This window comes from Synchytrium microbalum, assembly GCF_006535985.1.
Source record: "Synchytrium microbalum strain JEL517 chromosome Unknown SmJEL517_scf0022, whole genome shotgun sequence".
NCBI classification, from domain to species: domain Eukaryota; kingdom Fungi; phylum Chytridiomycota; class Chytridiomycetes; order Synchytriales; family Synchytriaceae; genus Synchytrium; species Synchytrium microbalum.
This window is the reverse complement of record NW_022158371.1, coordinates 54897-71924: the sequence shown is the minus strand read 5'-3', so window position 1 is coordinate 71924 and position 17028 is coordinate 54897. Positions and strand designations below refer to the sequence as shown.

The following is a 17028-nucleotide window of genomic DNA, read 5'->3' as shown; positions in this document are numbered from 1 at the left end:
GATCAAGCTTCTTATTTGTTAATGATTGTGTTTGATGAAACTGTTGAATTGATGGCCATTTTTCTCGTTCAGCCAGCCTCCAGACGGTGCTAGTATATGCCAGCGACAGGGTTTAGGCCTTTCTAAGCTGTGTATTTACCCGTCCAACTCCAGTCTTCGTCGATCAGTGGGGGTTGACCTCCGCCCGGAAGGAGGTGGTTTCGCTGTGAATAACTCATTGCATAAAGCGAAATATGCCCTAAACGAATGGGCCAGTGTAGTAATATGGCCCGGTCTGCCCAAGATAGGAGCGATCGCTACAAGTGAAGGTGTTTCCTATATTTTGTAATTCGACGAGAAACTGGCAATAAACGCGTCCTTTTCAACGAATTCGACAAAGTATGAGTGATATGAGAAAGGTTCACTCGCGTCAGTGTTGTCCAAAGTTGACGCACTTGCAATGTGTGTACTCGATCATTGCACGAGTAGTAAATTTAGGCAGGAGTTTTTAGACTTTGAGAACAGCAAACGTCATTGAAAAAGTACGTTTATCCTGGTCGATCCAGCTTGTCGGCGGAAGCCATTGTGGTAGGTGAAGGAAGGTGCCTGTGGACCCGTTTGGTCGATTTTTCGAAAAACACTGCAAATCTTCAGGGACCCTCGTTTTTCACTGAGTGTGGGACTTCAGGTGAGCTTGTTCCTAGACTTTGGGTGAGATAATCACGCTACAATTTGCTAGTCCACGAAGAATATTCTGTCATTTTTACCACAGGCTTTTGCGGCAGCACTGCTGATTGCTGTGAAAGCTAGTTACCCAAACACACAATCTAGACGATTTCACGTCTGTTAGATACTTGCAATGTTTGCCAGAAAGCAGTTATTAGGGTATTGGAACACGTCGACACATGTTTTCCGTCACCATCATTATGATGCTGACCGGATGGTTGAAATTCAGAGCTGACCTGTTTTCTTGTAGAGAGTATTCGGTTGGGAAGACCATTGGTCAAGGTGCCTTCAGTAAAGTGAAGCTAGGCATACACAAGGCTACAGGACAGAAGGTGAGGAAGTGCATACGAAAGTGGAGAAATCGTTTCGTCGTCTCAGGACGACCAACCAAATCGTTTCCATCTTTTAATAATATTACAATTACACAGGTCGCAATTAAAATCATCAACAAAGTCGAAATGGAAAAGCAGAATTCACCCAAGCAAGAGAAGAAACCACGAAAGGCGCCTGATGCTGACAAACCTGACGAAAAACCAGCATCGCCCGACAAAAAGAAGGCGAAAGATACTAAGAGGGCAGAATCCTCGTCAAAGAAACCATCGTCATTCTTGTCACATTTACAGGCCGAGGTGCAATTGATTATGAGGCTTGATCATCCGAATGTCATCAAAATCTACCAAGTGCTTGACACGGAGGAGGAATGCTTTGTTGTCATGGAATATGCTTCAGGTGGTGAATTGGTGGATCTGATTGCTTCGAAGGGACATTTGACTGAGAAGGAAGCTCGATTCTACGTGAGTTGCACTATGCTTTTCCTACATCCTTCCTGTAACTGTAAAATCTTCGTTTAGTTTCGTCAAATCATTTCAGCTATGGATCATTGTCACTTGAATGGTGTAGTGCACAGAGATCTGAAGCTAGAAAACATTCTACTCGACGCTCAACGGAATGCGCTTGTTTCTGATTTTGGATTGGGAAGGACGTTTACTTCAAATAGAGAACTACTCAACACGTTCTGTGGCACGCCGAATTATGCTGCTATAGAATTGATTACCGGAACACCATACATTGGAACACGAACAGACATTTGGGCTTGTGGTGTGATACTGTACATAATGTTGACTGGAAAACCGCCGTTCGTCGGTGAAAACGTGTCTGCCCTATATGCTAAGATCAAAGCCATAAATTATGCCATCCCTGACCATTTCTCAACAGGCAAGTGACTTGAAGTCGATTGCAATAATTTTGTTTCCAGAGAAGACGACAGCAAAAGTAATTCTGATTTCTCGAAACAGAGCTGAGAGATTTGCTGTCCAAAATATTCACAAAAACACCCAAGCACCGTATTGACATGGACGCCATTCGAATACATCCGTGGGTGAACATTGACGAAGTAGACCCACCGGAACGTATGCTACCACATGGAGACCAGACAGATCCTAACTTTGTGGGCTCCAAAATCACAGCGATTACTGCTGATGAACATTTGACCACCTACACCTTCCGACAACATATACAATCCGGCATAGGACTGAAGGTCATTCCACCAGGCTTTGATCGAAGAAGCAGTTTCTTAGGGGGGAGTTCGTTCCTTGGCAACTCTCGTGAAGGATCTCGACGATCATCGATAGAGAGTGTCTATCGAGCTGCACGTAGGCCAAGTTGTTCTGGCGACTCACCACATGCTGACCTCAAACGTACCACATCAACAAGAGGAAAGGGCTCAATAGGTACAGACGATGCTGCTGCCCATAACAGAAGAGCTTCGGCACCACCTTCACAAGCAGTAATACAACCCGTCATCGTCCTTCCTGGATTCTCACAAGATGTGTTAGAGTCACCTAGTGATTCAGGCTCCTCATCAAGCACTTCATTTTCCCTCCCTACAAGCCTCCCTCCACTGCCAGGCCAAGACCGTAAGCCCGGAGCGCGGCCAAAGAGTTTCGCGGCACCATGTCGGGACTCTGAATCGATGGGTCGTCGCTCATCCGTAGCCTCCACGGGACCAGTGCCTCAAAGCATGTCTTCCGCTGGAGTTGGATTCAACACAACACCGTTGCCAGGAGAGCCAGAAGCGAGTCGAAATACGGCTCTACTGGTACGAATGAGTACCGCTGGACCAGGAATTGCACCCTTGCTAATAGAGGATGTTGAACTTCGTCGAAGCTCCGTGTCAAGCATTACCGGTTTCATAAAACGTGCATCACCGTTTCGAACATCAACAACAACTAGTCCTACTGGTATTCGTAATTCCGTATCATCCGAGCCATACATCCCACTAGTCCAGACACCCATGATTTCTAATACTATTATTGATACCGCATTGGACAGCTCCGCCAACTTCACAGGTCCGCGAGCACATGCATGGAGGAACCGAAAAGAGAGCTCTGATGACGGGAGCTCTAATGCCGGTAGTTACAATTCGGGAGATTTCTCGTATGATGTGTTTGCTACAGTCTCAAGACCCGAAAATAAGCATCAATCCCACCGTCAACCATCGAATACTACTTCCGCCTCTTCTGAGCAGGTGCCTGTATTACGAAAGGGCCCCATTTCTCTCACAATAGAACCACCAATGGCGACAAGTGATGCCCTTATTCAGGATACAACAAATCGATCCCCGTCAACAGAAAGTGGTGCATCTGCATCTAGTAGTCCTCAACGCTCTTCCGGACAGACGTCCAGTGGTGCGAGTATGAGTGTAATGCAAAAGGCACCGTCGTTTGCAAGTAGTATCGGTTCTTACCTTAGTGAGTTTGGCAAAGGACTGGCCAAGTCAACTTCAGCTGAACGTCCTCAGCAACAATCCGTGGAGCCATCTGATAAGGAGATTGAGGAGTGGCATATGTTGCATGCTATTCCGAAACAGATTCGAGTTGCTCGTTTCTTTATGGGGTCCTCTACCACCAGCAGTTTACCAGCTGCTGCAGTGTTTTTGGTACGTGAATGCCATTTGATGAGTTGCTTAATCACTGAAAGTCTCTACGGCTCTAACTCAAGACATGTCACTATAGGATGTTCATCGAGTATTAGTTGCAATCCAAAACTTGAATGGTGGCATTCTCAAATTCAAACGTGAAAAGTCTCTATACCTCTTCCGTTGTGAGCTACTGCCAAGCACTGAAACTGCATCGAGTGTGGTCTTTGACGTTGAAGTGTGCAGTGTCTGGCTGCTGAAACTTTACGGAGTGAGAATAAAAAGAATATCCGGAAACGCTATCAAGTTCAAGGAAATGTGAGTAGATTAAGATCAGCTCTGTTGCAATGCTATGTTGGTGAAGTTTAACTAACTGCCATGCTTTCGTGTAGTCATTCGCTAATAACTAGTTCATTGAGAATCTAATCAAAAGACCTATCAACAACTATGTGTATACCAAAAAACTTCGGGGAAAAGGTTACAGTGTACATAAATAAATAGTGTGGAAACAAGGCTTAAATACATAATTCAGTCAAAAGGTAACCTTTAGCAGTTGTCGTTGTAGACAGTGAGTCGAGATTGGAGACGTGATTCATCATGTCATCAGACTCTTTTAGCTTTTCGCTGATGGCCAGTATGCAAACAGGAGACCGTACACCCCTCTTCAAACAAAGAGCTGGATTTGCGTGCTCGTTCAGCAAATCAGTACAAACGACCCTGCCCTCACGATTTCCCGACGTATTGAAAGTCATGATATGGGGAGATGCGACCCAACTACACGTAGGTGTCGTTCTCTCTCCACTGTCTACCGTAGCTAACTGTCAAGTCATATTGCATCTCCTGCACTTGTAACTCGTAGCATTGTCCATAACAGGAACCCAAAAAGACATTTTGGTTTGGAACCATTGATTTAGGTGTCTTCGTCGTGTTTTGGTAGTAGACCAAGGCCGTGCAAGTCTCTGGACAAAGGGTGTGATACATATTTGGATTCTGTCTGGACATGACGACCAACGTTGAATGTAAATAATTTAAATTTGCCTCGTCTATTGCAAATCTAACATTCTTGTAATGTGTTTAAATATATACATCTAATCTTTTAGTCAAACGGTAATCGTTTAACAGTTGTCGTTGCCGAAGCAGCTGCTACCGCACTTGGAATCCTTATACCACAGCAATCAGGAAACTCTTGCCCAAATGCATGTACATGACCGTGACCATCATCGTGATCATGGTCGTGATGATCTTGTTCAGCGTCGACAGAACCTTCGAAACTAATCAACGATCCAAATCGAAAGTGTTGCATGATGGGTAGTTTGCCAAGGACTTCGGCTCTGTGCATCTTCACCATGCCGTCATTCACTTTGCTCCATGTTTTGACTCCTGATATGTCGTCGAGCATTGGAGAGTGCCATCTAAGCGATGCTGTTTTGATCTAGTTGGTGGTGTGAGAATCAATTTTGGCCTAGAGACAATCGTTCAGTGGTATCGATTCTTATTTTGCTTACAGAGTTAATGAACTTGATGCAAGCGAGGTACATGTAATGCTTTGAGAATTCGTCTACAGTGTCGGGATCATGTATAGATTTGGGCCGTATGTACTTATGATCTGCACAACACAAGGTGTTCGAAATGAGACGGATGGAAGTGTTCACAATATGCTCCAGTTATCACCTATCAGCTGTGACGATCCAAACATGAAGGGCAAGAAGTGATAGTCATCAAGACCCCATACGCCATGTGAGCCAGCTGGTTCTAGCCAATATGCAAACTGGAGACTCCTCATTACATTGACATACCGCCAAAACACGGATAGGACCAGAGCTGGATGGTCTGCTGGACCAACAAAGCCTAGCTTTTCAAGACAGTATCTGGGTATAGGTCAAGATGAGTGTTGTTGTCGTTTCGATCCATTTGATGGAAGCGCAAGTTGCCAACTACAGTATCTGGCTTACAAGAATGCAATGAAACTAAGTTCATGGCCAGTTCCATAATCGATTCTCTTTCGATCTCCAAAACTGTGTATCAAGTAAGACGCGACTTCAGGTATCGCACCTGGTATTGTGACGATGTCTTGTATCAGAGCTTCAGCATTCTAAAACCACAAGAGACGTGATCCTTGAGCACACGGTAATGCAAAGCGAATGAAATAGCTACTAGATGTACTTGCCTTGTCCAATCGATCGTACCATATCTGGAAGGCAGGGTTTCCAAACCTGGACTTTGTATCTGTCGAGGGAGTGATTTCAGACGTCCATGCATCCATAGTATCGAGTAGATGAAGTAACTGAACGACCACCTATGGAATAGCATTGTGTTAATGTCAGTTGATGCCAACGATGAATAGACAACGAGTTGAATGGAAAAAAAGAGATCCAATGAATGGGTGACAATACAACGAGTATTTACATGTGATTTCTCAGTATCGACAAGTAGGGATTTTCCCTTTACGCTGTCATTCAGCCTCGATATGAAGTCTTGAAAATCCAGACCAGTTTGAGAGGTCTGAAATCGCTCCAGGTCCTCCTTTGTCAGTATGGACCTTGTTGGCAGACGAAAGGAATGGCTGGCAGTGACGGACATTGCAGCCTAATGGATCTAATAGTAAAGTATTGCTAAATGCTTATAACTTGGTTGTCTTGACAGATGTTGGTTGCGACGAAGGGAAGGACAAACTTTTGGCGAGACTAAAGACTTGATGAATACGCGTTTCCCTCAATAATCTACTGGAAATCGCGTGCTATTTCCTTCTTGCTCACCATGGCTCAAGCTGAAAATCCTACCTTGTAAATTCAACGTTTTTGACGAGCATTTGATTCCTGAGAACTTGGCACGTTGAATATAGAAGCCTCGTACTTGAGGTTCCTGAAATATTTTCATCAAGGTATCTATTTGTTCGCCTAGCTTTTTCTGTGCTGTTTTGAGCATGATTTGGTACGATGAGGAATCAATTATTCACATCTAACTCCCTCTAGGTGCTATTTCTTCCATCCATTCGGAGTCCAGGTCTGCTGGCCATTATCATAGCTCCGTAACCGTTCCAACTTGAGTAGGTTTGGGCTTCAACAACATCAAACTCACTTTCCAAACTTACCATGTTTTCCAATGTAGCAATCATGAAGTTCAGTCTCCAAATCAAGCTGAACGCCTTCGCAGAATGGTCCGATCATTACATGTATGCCGATTTAACTTGTTCCGTGCTAGTTTGTCACAAGGTGCCATGTCAACCAAACTTCACAACCATAATCCTTGTAACTTTCTCGTCTAGGAACTACTCAAACTTGAAGAGGCTGATATATCGAATTGAAAAGTCATTGATGAGCAATGTGGCTCTACCTGCCACTTCTCACGATCAAGCCGTCGTCGAAATAGAAGGGGAAGACGAAATCAATGAAGCTGCTCCTCTCTTGACTCCAATCAACCCAGCTGATGCTGATGCGCTGTTTACGCAGGCTTTGGACAAGGAGCTCAATAGAGTCGTCACCTTTTATCGTGAAAAGGAAGAAGAACTGTTTGATGACGTCCATCAATTTGAAGTCGACATGTCGTATCTCGATGCTGGACAGTACATGAGACGACGATCTGTGCCGGATCTGATGCAAAGTGGATTATTGCGTGATCTAGAACAGGAAGAACGACGTGCCAATTCTGATGGTGAAGAGACCAGTCCATCTCATCCACCACATGCACTATCACTCCCTATGCCAGCTATTGGTCCTGACTCTGGATCAAGTACACCCCCTATTATATCAGGCTCTCCACGAACAAGTGGTGGTGGTCGACAACCTAGATATAGAGCCAAGTCTGAATCTTTTGCAGAATGGACAGATCCAGTGCCTCCCACTTCTGGTAAGTATCGTGTTGCTATATTGGATGTCAGCCATTTCTGCATATTGATCCATTCAATATGATTCAAAGTAGAAACTCGACTCAATCAAACACCACCGCGTGCCGGTCCTGCATCAGCAGATACATATACGTCAACTATCTGGGACGCTAGGAATTATAAAGGTCATCGCCAGCGCTTTCGACGACGAGCTATATCACTATACGTATCTTTGAAGGAGCTCGAAAAGTATTCCGAGCTCAATCACACTGGGTTTCAAAAGATATTGAAGAAATTCGACAAGGTCACTGGCCGAAAACTGCTGAACGTGTATACCTTCAACAAACTCTCTAGGGCATATCCATTCTTGGCTGATACTATAACAGGTCTGTCTCGAGAAATCAGTAGAGTCATCACCCATTACGCTCGCATCTCCACCAGAAATAGGCCAGGAGATGCCAAGCGTGAATTGGATCTCAACTTGCGAGAACATCTAGTCTGGGAACGTAACACAGTTTGGCGAGATCTCGTGGCTATTGAACGAGGAAGAGGAAATGTGGCATTAAAGGCTTTGAGATCGAAAGAAGACAAACCTGCTCTACCGTACGCAATCAAAGTTTGTGGTAGGAGTGTCTTCATTGTCTATGTCCCACAAGACGTTATTTTACCAGTGATAAAGATGTTGGTCTGCCTGGCCATATTGCCAGCTATCTTGTATTCTCCTATTGGTCTGCAAGTCGAAGCTCAAAGTTGTTTGGCAATTCTCAGTTTTGCTTCTGCACTTTGGGCAACTGAGGTAAGAGACACATATGGCATGCCCTCGTATGGTATTCATAGAATGAAAAAATGCACTGGATGTGGTTGGATGGGTTGTCCACACCGGGTTCAGCTGAAATCCCTCTAACTACACCCCATTCTCCAAACTAGACACTACCATTATTTGTCACATCACTTTGTATACCCTTCCTCGTAGTAACGATGAGAGTACTCAGAGCACCAGTTGCTGGTGGGCAGTTTGTACGTCTCACGCCAAAGGAAGCTACAGCTCGTATCTTTGCAGACATGTTCTCACCTGTAATCATGTTATTACTTGGAGGATTTGCTCTAGCGTCTGCGCTCTCAAAGCATCATATTGCACAATGGTTGGCTCAAATAGTACTCAGTCGAGCTGGCTCAAGTCCTCGTTATGTAATACTTGCCAATATGCTGGTCAGTACCTTATTTAGTATGTTTATATCCAATGTGGCTGCTCCTGTCTTGTGTTTTAGTCTCATTGCCGTAAGTGCTCGTTATTTGGATTGGTTCTCCGTCATCTAAGGCTCGGTTTTTTCCCCTCTCATTGCCTCTAGCCAATATTACGAAATCTGCCATCAAAATCACCATATGCCAAATCCTTGGTGCTAGGTATAGCTCTAGCTGCCAACGTTGGTGGTATGGCATCACCGATATCATCACCTCAAAATATTATCGCCGTCAACAACATGAATCCACCACCAACTTGGTTGGAATGGCTGTCTATATCACTGCCTCTATGTTTAGTATGTGATTTTGCCATCTGGATATTGTTATTGGTCGCTTATGAGCCTGGTCGAAGCACAGGAGAACACGCACCTGCCCCACCATCATTGTATAGTACTCATACCCCCATGAAATGGACAGGGACCCAAATGTATGTAGTGTTTGTCCTTATCCTTACTATATGCTTGTGGTGTGGTGAACGAGTCATAGAACCGTATGTGGGTGATATGGGGATATTGGCCATAGTGCCTCTGGTCGCCTTCTTTGGTACAGGCGTCTTGTCCAAGGACGACTTCAACTCGTTTTTATGGAATGTAGTTATATTGGCTATGGGTGGTATTGCTTTAGGCAAAGCCGTGGACTCGTCTGGTCTTTTGGCAGAGTTGACGAAACAACTCTTGCCCCATCTTGAAGGAATGAGTGTGTTCCAAGTAGTGGCTACTGTTGGGTGTGTAGTCCTGGTGATTACTAGCTTTGTAAATCATACTGTAGGAGCTCTCATTATCTTGCCTGTGGTCGCTCAATTGGGCACTGCATTACCTGAACCTGCTCCTCGAACACTTGTTATGTGTACTGGTAAGATGATTTATTGTGATCACTTGGAACATGAAAATCTGAACTCTTTCTTGATGGGTAGCATTGGCATGCTCTGCTGCTATGGGATTACACGTATCGTCCTTCCCAAATATGAACGCGATAAGTGTTGAAGATCCTACTGGAGAAACATGGTTGACTGTAAGCGATTTTATCACACGTGGCATTCCAGCGAGTGTGGTAGCATTTGTTGGAATACTCTCGATTGCGTTTGGCATCATGAACTTAATGCATCTTGATGGTGTAAAATAGAGTTGGAATGTCATTTCAAACAATATATAGAAATATTTTTACAGTAGCTGTTCGAGTTTTGAGCAAATAAATAAGGTTTGCTGTTGCCAAGATGTGTGCGACGAACACAACTCACAGCATCGAAAAACAGGGAGTCGGAACAAAGCACCCATCCTTGTATTCGAACGGCGACCTTGGGTTTGGTGAGTTTGCTATGGATGCTTGGTAGAAAATTGGTTGGGCGCATGTTTGCTGTCAGTGTCCATTAGCAACAACAGCAAAACTACTTCAGATATCTCCAGACAACTATTGAGCACTTTTGATGTGAAGAATATCGTTTCGTGACGTCAAAAGACCCCAGCATCGTAAATTTTTTGAAACCACGTCACGTCAACCATCAATCACAGTTTTTCTGTTTGCCGCAAATCAGAATCAATTCATTAAACGGTATAATGGAGCTCTTCTGCTTAGCCGCACCTGATGAAGTGGACTTGGAAAAGATTTTGAGCGGGTATGCAGGCTACTTTTGAGGATGCGTTCCAAACGAGCTCTGAAAAATCCTAAGTTCCGTTTTTTTGACAACTTGCAGAGAGCTTTGTCCACCACTTAGTCTTAGGGATTTTCGTGGTACGTATTATTTCTCCCTAGGACTTCATTCGTAGGCGCTTACCCTTTTTCTTTCTCTCTGTTAGTATACACGAGAACCGTCGAACTCTCGGAAGAGAATGTGCTAGCTCATTTAGCGTAAGCGTAACCCACGCCAAGACTGACATGAAACATACTCATAACACTCCAAACAAAAATATTCAGATTCACACGCTATCGTGAAGGCTGTGAGAACGTAAGCAAGGCACTAAACAAATCGGACCGAGGCCTCCTACAGTCTGTCCGCTCCTTAATATCTATATCATCCACTGATGGAGATATGCCAATGTCACCAATGTCACCAACATTATCATCAGCAAAACCATCTGTCGCTGGTCGAATGCCACCTGCTTCAGCTCGAGCAAGTGCCGTGGTGCACGAACAGGCTGCTAGTCCTGACTCGCTAATACCAGGACTAGAGTCTGGTACAGCGGTAGTTGATGTTGAAAAGCCTGGTACTGGCAAGAAGAGGAAGGTGCCGACCAATATGTCCGAATTGATGTCTGAGGCAGATTTCATACTCAATGAGTATATTGCCCAGGTAAGTTGTTGGTGTAGTAATTATTGAGTGAATGATTTTTGAGCTGAAATGGTTACTCAGGGTGCACCTCAAGAGCTGAATCTTCCTTCTCAAATACGTAAAAAACTGGTTGATGATATTGGGACAGCTCTTGCACATAACTCTCCACCAGAGCCTCAAGTTTTTGATGAGGCGAATAAGCAGGTTAAGATCTCCTTTATTACGATTCGAACATGGTTATTTCGAAGGATCTCACATTCTACAAAATAGGTCAAACACATGATGCGAGAAAACTCTGTACCCAAATTCGTGAAGCGGGCTGCTCGATCCAACATATCAGCAACTCAAACGAAAATCAATCGATTCTCAGCACTACTTATCGATTTAGCAATTGTTCTTTCCATATGTATTCCCACTGCTTTGTTAGGTAGGCATCATGCGCTCTATTCCAGTTTTACCTAGGAGTATTAACCCCAAACGATTAGGCGCTCCTCGATACCTCCGCTTCTTATCATACCCCTTCATCGTACACGCCTTTTGTGCACTATTTACAGTCCGAGACAACTTCTGCTTTTGGCATGGCACGAATGGAACGTATGAGTTACTTGACGGTGGGAATGTGTTTGTGATGCAAATTGCGGATCCGTTGATGAAGGCTTGGCATAGTGAGTGTGTCATGTTGATGCCACACCAATTTTGAGTGTTGCTGATACTGCTTTGAAACCTAGGTCGTAAACTCAGGACGTTGACCGGTGCTGCTGTTGCTTTTGCTCTACCTGTCACCTTGATTCTGGTTTTCACTATACCATGATGTGGTTGGCTCTGATAACATTTCGAGAGTATTTGAATGATTTAATTCCTGTTTCCTTAGAGCTAAATAGTAAATAGTTCATATATGGTGCAGGACTAGTCTTGAAAATCGTGTGTTTTAGCGACCAACTCTAACGCGTCAAATGAGGAACAAAATTCCATTTTGGACCATGTGTATCACGTTTCTACTTCCACCGTCGAATATTCCAAAACATCAAACATGAACTGTAGAAATCGACTCATCAAATTGCTGACTTTTTGACGATGCAATCCAGACACTGTTTTATAACCGGTCGCTCACCACTTGAAGGACGGAATAACGACAGGAAATTATTAGACGTTCGGACTGTTTTAAAATTGACGAGAAGGGTTTGGGTATTGGGGTCCTCTTCACATCTCCGTTGATTGTCGAGTTCAAAAAATCTAGCTTAGCAACTTAAAAGAAGAGAAAGACGCCAAACATGCAGTGTGGTGACTTTTACATCAAGTCGTGCTTTGAAGAAGTTCCTGATGTTACCATTCAGCAGATCCTTGATGGCGAGACTTGCCCACCAATTTCATTCACAGATTTTCGGAACTTCTTGGAGACCAGTGAAAAGGCCGTAGAGAACTTTGATTATTGTAAGTTATGCAATTTGACGTTGATAATTGTTTGTGAAGAGTCGGGAAGGCTACAATTTTTCGTTGGGAAGTTGCTGTTAATAATCTCGAAAATAGAGAAATTCTGATTAACTCTGAATTTTTTTCACAGATACCACGTAAGGGATCATCATTTGAGAATTGAATTGTCCACAGTTCTGGCTAGAACAATTTCACTTGACCTTCGATAATTGAATTGTTTACAGCTAGAAGAATATCCACACTTCATTTGACCATCGCTTCTAACCATCCTGTGCGTCCTTGCTTAGGATTTGTCGATACAAGGAAAACTATAACAATGTCCACCGAGCTTTCCTTGCTGCTCAAGCCAAACTCGCTGCCGAGGACAAGTTGGTTAGACCCCTCGACACACGTCCAGGTGACATTCAAAGAACGTCTACAATGGAAGGAAATCCGACGCTACCTGCTCTGCGCTCGGTTGATGCACCAAGTGTAACTATCTCAATGGACGCTCGCAAGCTCAACCCATCCCATTCATCGATTGATTTCAATGCTGATCCTGTTCCGGGATCTTATGAATCCAAGAAGAAATTGGCCAAACGCAAGACTCCAAAGACTGTCAAGGAGTTGATTGAAGAGTCGCAATATATGTAAGGGCGGCTGTTTCTTTTGATTGTACTTTCCCTCGTGCTGAGTTGGCTGACGTCTGTTTCTTGTAGCGTTGACACCTTCCTTTTGAATACCTCACCACAAGAAATCAACATCACGAACGGCTGTCGTACATCTCTCTTAAAAGACATTGAGGAAGCTGTGGCTCAAAGCAAGGCAGTCCATCCCCAGGCTTTCGATACCTCAATGAAAGAAATCGTCGAGTTGATGAGGACTGCTGCTCTGACTCGTTTCTTGAACAAGGCCGTCAACAAAAACGTCGCCACTTGGACTGGCACTTACGACAAGATTGGAAGTGAGCTTTTTCGAGTCCATATAATTTCTCTGTTCAGAAGCTAAAGGATCATTTTTCTAGTCCTCGCGTTCACTATTACTTCCATCACTGCCATTACAGCATCCACCATTTTAACAGGTAGGAGATCAATGTCTGATCTCGCCAGTTTCCAAAATACAAACAAACTGAATTGATCAATTGAATAGGTGCTTCTCGATACTGGAGATTCTTCAACTTCCTTCCATTCATGATATTCTTTTCGTGCTTTATTGCAGGTAAAAAGTAACCTCAGTTTTCAATACGTGGACATTTTAGCTGACAAGTTTTCTTTATTTGGCACTCGTTTCATCTAGTCAATGCTGGTTTCTGTATCATGTGTGCCAAGAAGCGCAAATACGAGTTTTACGATCCTACAATAAGTATGCATTTCGTCTGCTTGGTTGGTCTGTGATTGTTCATAAAAGGAAGCCTAATAATTTTTCCCACGTTTAATAGTGTACCGTGTCTGGCAAGAGGTGACCGACCCGATAATTCTTGCCTACCAGAGTATGAGTGATCCTGTTCTATCTATTGTGTGCACTCAAAATACCAGAAAAACTAACTCAAATTCGTATAGATGACAAGATTCGCAAGCTATATTTTGTGACGGTGCCATTATCCTTAATATGCACATGCATTACAGTGTTCGCTCCCCCAGGCGGTTACACCTAAGCTCTTCCTTCTCATCCTCTCTTACATTCCTTCCCAACAACAAACCTCTTCCTTTTCACCCTCTCTGAAATTCCTTCTCAACAACAAAAAGTCTCGATGTGTGTGTTTTCATGTATGAATATTTCAAGTCTTCAAGGCCTCTATGGATGGATACCCTTATTGTTTTTTAATAAAAACTAGTGTGTGATTCCTTCATGGTTTAGTCTTGCTTGTCATGAATTCCTGGATGCATTCTTACGTTTCTCTCAAATGGCGTGTCTCTGTTGCATTTCAAGCTAAAGGGTCTATTCACAATATTATCTACATGGCATGTATATTAAATGGATCTACTACTGGTATCAGAAACACTATCAAAAGTGTTGGAATGCCTGCTAGAAACACTGACAAGAGGAACAGTTTCACAACCTTTCTGGAATGTGCAGCAACTATTGCCAGATCTTTGATATATATCAAAGCACCCGAAACAGCAGACATGTATGAATCAAGAGTTTCGTAACCACCTGAAAGCGCTCGTGCCTGAATTTGTAGTGATTGTCAGCTGCTTTTTGTATGAGAAACAACTTCAAAAGTCGTCATACCATGCAAAAGCTTTCTGTGACTTGAAATATGGTAGATATCAAAAGAAACAATAGTGGCCATGCTACGAAACGGTAGTATCGTGATCCACCTTTTGAACGAAATGGTGAGAATGAGGTTTGGTCATCCGAAGGCAATGCTTTTTCGTTTCCGTGATGAATGGTTGAACACAATGACCAATTTGACATACCGAGTAGAGTTGGAAGAATTAACGAAAAAACTGTAAGAAGTCCAATTGGGACCAATGACTTTATCCTCTCTGCCTTGACTTTACTAGAACAATAGTTCTTGTTGGCTGCTCGATCCAAGAATCCCATGAGAGCATTATTTTGCTACGTGAAAGCGTCAGTCGAGTCTTCTCTGACATTGACAAAGTGGTGCCATGTCATACCATGAGTTCTCGAGCTTCTCTTCTCACAGAATCGAAACATTTTGGCGGTGGAGCATGTTGCCTCTCCAAAAATGTAGTCAGATCGGCAATAGTCTGGTCACGAGCGTTTGCAGTAACGTTGATTTCCCTCGTGGCACCCTATAAATAGTCACATTCATACCAAGAATACGGCAGTTGTATCACGTTTTGTTTGGTTTCATACCTGCTGCAAGTACTGGTTCATAATAAACCATGCCTCTTCAATCAACTCAGTAACTGTTTCCGGTACCTTCCTCGTCTCGGCCTTATCGAAGTCCTTGATTGTCCCCAAATCGAAATTTTCGGCGGTGGTGTATGGAGCAACAGTGCTTCTTTGAGTTCTTGAATTTCTGGCAAAAGTTGCAGAATTACTGATTTTCATCGTCTTGGTGAGCTCCTCTTGACTTGTTTTTGGGTCAGCAATTGGAGCCGGCAGTCCATTCTTCCCAATTGCATCAAGATCATTTCCGACAGTATCGAGTTTCAGCTTCCCACTAACGTCACGGTATCCTTCTTGATATCTCCATATTCTAGATGGAATTCTGTGTTTGTTACACTCTTGTTGTATGTTCTGTTTGTGGGTTATACTTACGCGACATCAAAATCAAAGATTTCCTATTCGACCATCAATAAGTAAGCCAAACTTAGAGAAGAACATGAAAGTTGTAGTTGGGTTGAATATTTATCACCTCTGAATGGAATTCTTTCGCGAGATATACTATAGCGCAGAATGAGCGTGAGACTGCCGGCGAGTTGCGCAACTGGACAGGCCGATAAGAGAAATCCAACATATTCTTACTTCTGAAGTCTCGTTTGGAAATGGGTGGTAGTGTTTCTGTATTCGATGCGACCAGTCAATTAACAAAAGTTGAGGAAATTGTAAGGGGGGTCTTACGCCCTTTTCTCAACAATGTTTACCTCCTTCGAGTATTTGATTAATACCAATACTTGGCGGTTCCTCCCTCAGCAAGTGTGAGAACATCGGGGCGGACAGCGAACTGTTGGAGTACTTGTTGAAGTTTCTGGTTCTGATTCAAGGTCGTCGGCGAGGGGGTTTTCACAGGTTTAATCATCTTTCGGCTAGTCAAAACCAGCATATCCGCATTCATCAATACAGAGGGGGGAGATTTCAACCAAGTATGCTGCTCTCTTTGAAGAAAAAAATGGGGTTCTAGCCATCTGCGTCCAAAAGTAGCTAAACTCCATACAGAGAAGTTGGCGCATTTCCGAAGACGAACCAGACAAACCAAAAATACAAGATGTTATCCAAGACTTCATTGACGAAATCCTGTCGAAGCGCGTCGTTCCCTATGAAACGCTACAAAGACGCAATTTCTTTTTTGGTATTTGCCAGATGTCAACGCGAAAAGCTAACGAGTAAATGCCTCTATCATTCATATTTCAATAAAGGGATATCAGAACTTCTATGCGTTTCAAACTTGGTGGTGTTTCATCTTCGAGCAGACACATGCACTATCCTCCAAATTTTCCAACACACACAACTCAACAAACAGTAACAAACCCACACTTCCTTAGAATCAATCACAGACGACACAACATGAGCTGGACAATTAACCTCACCATTGCATCAGTGCTCATTGCCTGCATTCGTCGTATAACACACAAAGGCAAGCAAATTGCGAAATAAAGCGTGTTTCACATTGTACTGACTCCCAATCACAATTGACATGCAGAAATCAACTTGGAAGGACTAGACAACAATGTACTTCGATGGATTCTATATAACTATAATGCTATCGGAGATTTGCTTTTGGATTTGATTCTGAAACTTGTTGACTCGAAACCAACTTGGTTTGTAAAGTCTGCAGCCGCACATCAACCGCCTTCAATGAACTTTGCTCTTCCATTCTTGACATCAGCCTCTGCAGCACCGTATGTAATTGCAAAAAGCTCTCAGCCACTCAAAGCACGTAAAACCGATGGTCTTATGGGTCTAAAACGTCGATAACTGAATTGAAACACTTTGAAACACTTTGAATTTTTTTTGGAAAATAACCAGCTGGTG

At 43.4% G+C, this 17028-nt stretch overlaps 5 protein-coding genes across 5 annotated transcripts; 4 read left to right on the top strand and 1 right to left on the bottom strand.

The window, feature by feature from the left end:
* Positions 1-838: 838 nt before the first annotated feature.
* Positions 839-1928, top strand: SmJEL517_g03808 (uncharacterized protein; the record flags this gene model as incomplete). The annotated part of the gene is made up of 4 exons (XM_031169736.1): positions 839-864; positions 956-1037; positions 1134-1499; positions 1557-1928. 4 exons carry the CDS (start codon positions 839-841, stop codon positions 1926-1928), a joined length of 846 nt encoding a protein of 281 aa, XP_031024274.1.
* Positions 1929-2056: 128 nt separating this feature from the next.
* On the top strand, positions 2057-3944 carry SmJEL517_g03807 (uncharacterized protein; the record flags this gene model as incomplete). Its single annotated transcript, XM_031169735.1, has 2 exons — positions 2057-3643; positions 3720-3944. The coding sequence occupies 2 exons, from the start codon at positions 2057-2059 to the stop codon at positions 3942-3944; spliced, it is 1812 nt and encodes a 603-aa protein (XP_031024267.1).
* Positions 3945-4718: 774 nt separating this feature from the next.
* On the bottom strand, positions 4719-5811 carry SmJEL517_g03806 (uncharacterized protein; the record flags this gene model as incomplete). The annotated part of the gene is made up of 5 exons (XM_031169734.1): positions 4719-5054; positions 5128-5228; positions 5294-5490; positions 5575-5714; positions 5809-5811. 5 exons carry the CDS (start codon positions 5809-5811, stop codon positions 4719-4721), a joined length of 777 nt encoding a protein of 258 aa, XP_031024266.1.
* Positions 5812-6735: 924 nt separating this feature from the next.
* Positions 6736-9809, top strand: SmJEL517_g03805 (uncharacterized protein; the record flags this gene model as incomplete). Its single annotated transcript, XM_031169733.1, has 6 exons — positions 6736-6794; positions 6888-7468; positions 7541-8241; positions 8373-8723; positions 8795-9539; positions 9601-9809. The coding sequence occupies 6 exons, from the start codon at positions 6736-6738 to the stop codon at positions 9807-9809; spliced, it is 2646 nt and encodes an 881-aa protein (XP_031024269.1).
* A 431-nt stretch (positions 9810-10240) lies between these two features.
* Positions 10241-11764, top strand: SmJEL517_g03804 (uncharacterized protein; the record flags this gene model as incomplete). Its single annotated transcript, XM_031169732.1, has 8 exons — positions 10241-10299; positions 10378-10415; positions 10481-10532; positions 10599-10974; positions 11035-11157; positions 11224-11380; positions 11439-11618; positions 11682-11764. The coding sequence occupies 8 exons, from the start codon at positions 10241-10243 to the stop codon at positions 11762-11764; spliced, it is 1068 nt and encodes a 355-aa protein (XP_031024268.1).
* Positions 11765-17028: the final 5264 nt, after the last annotated feature.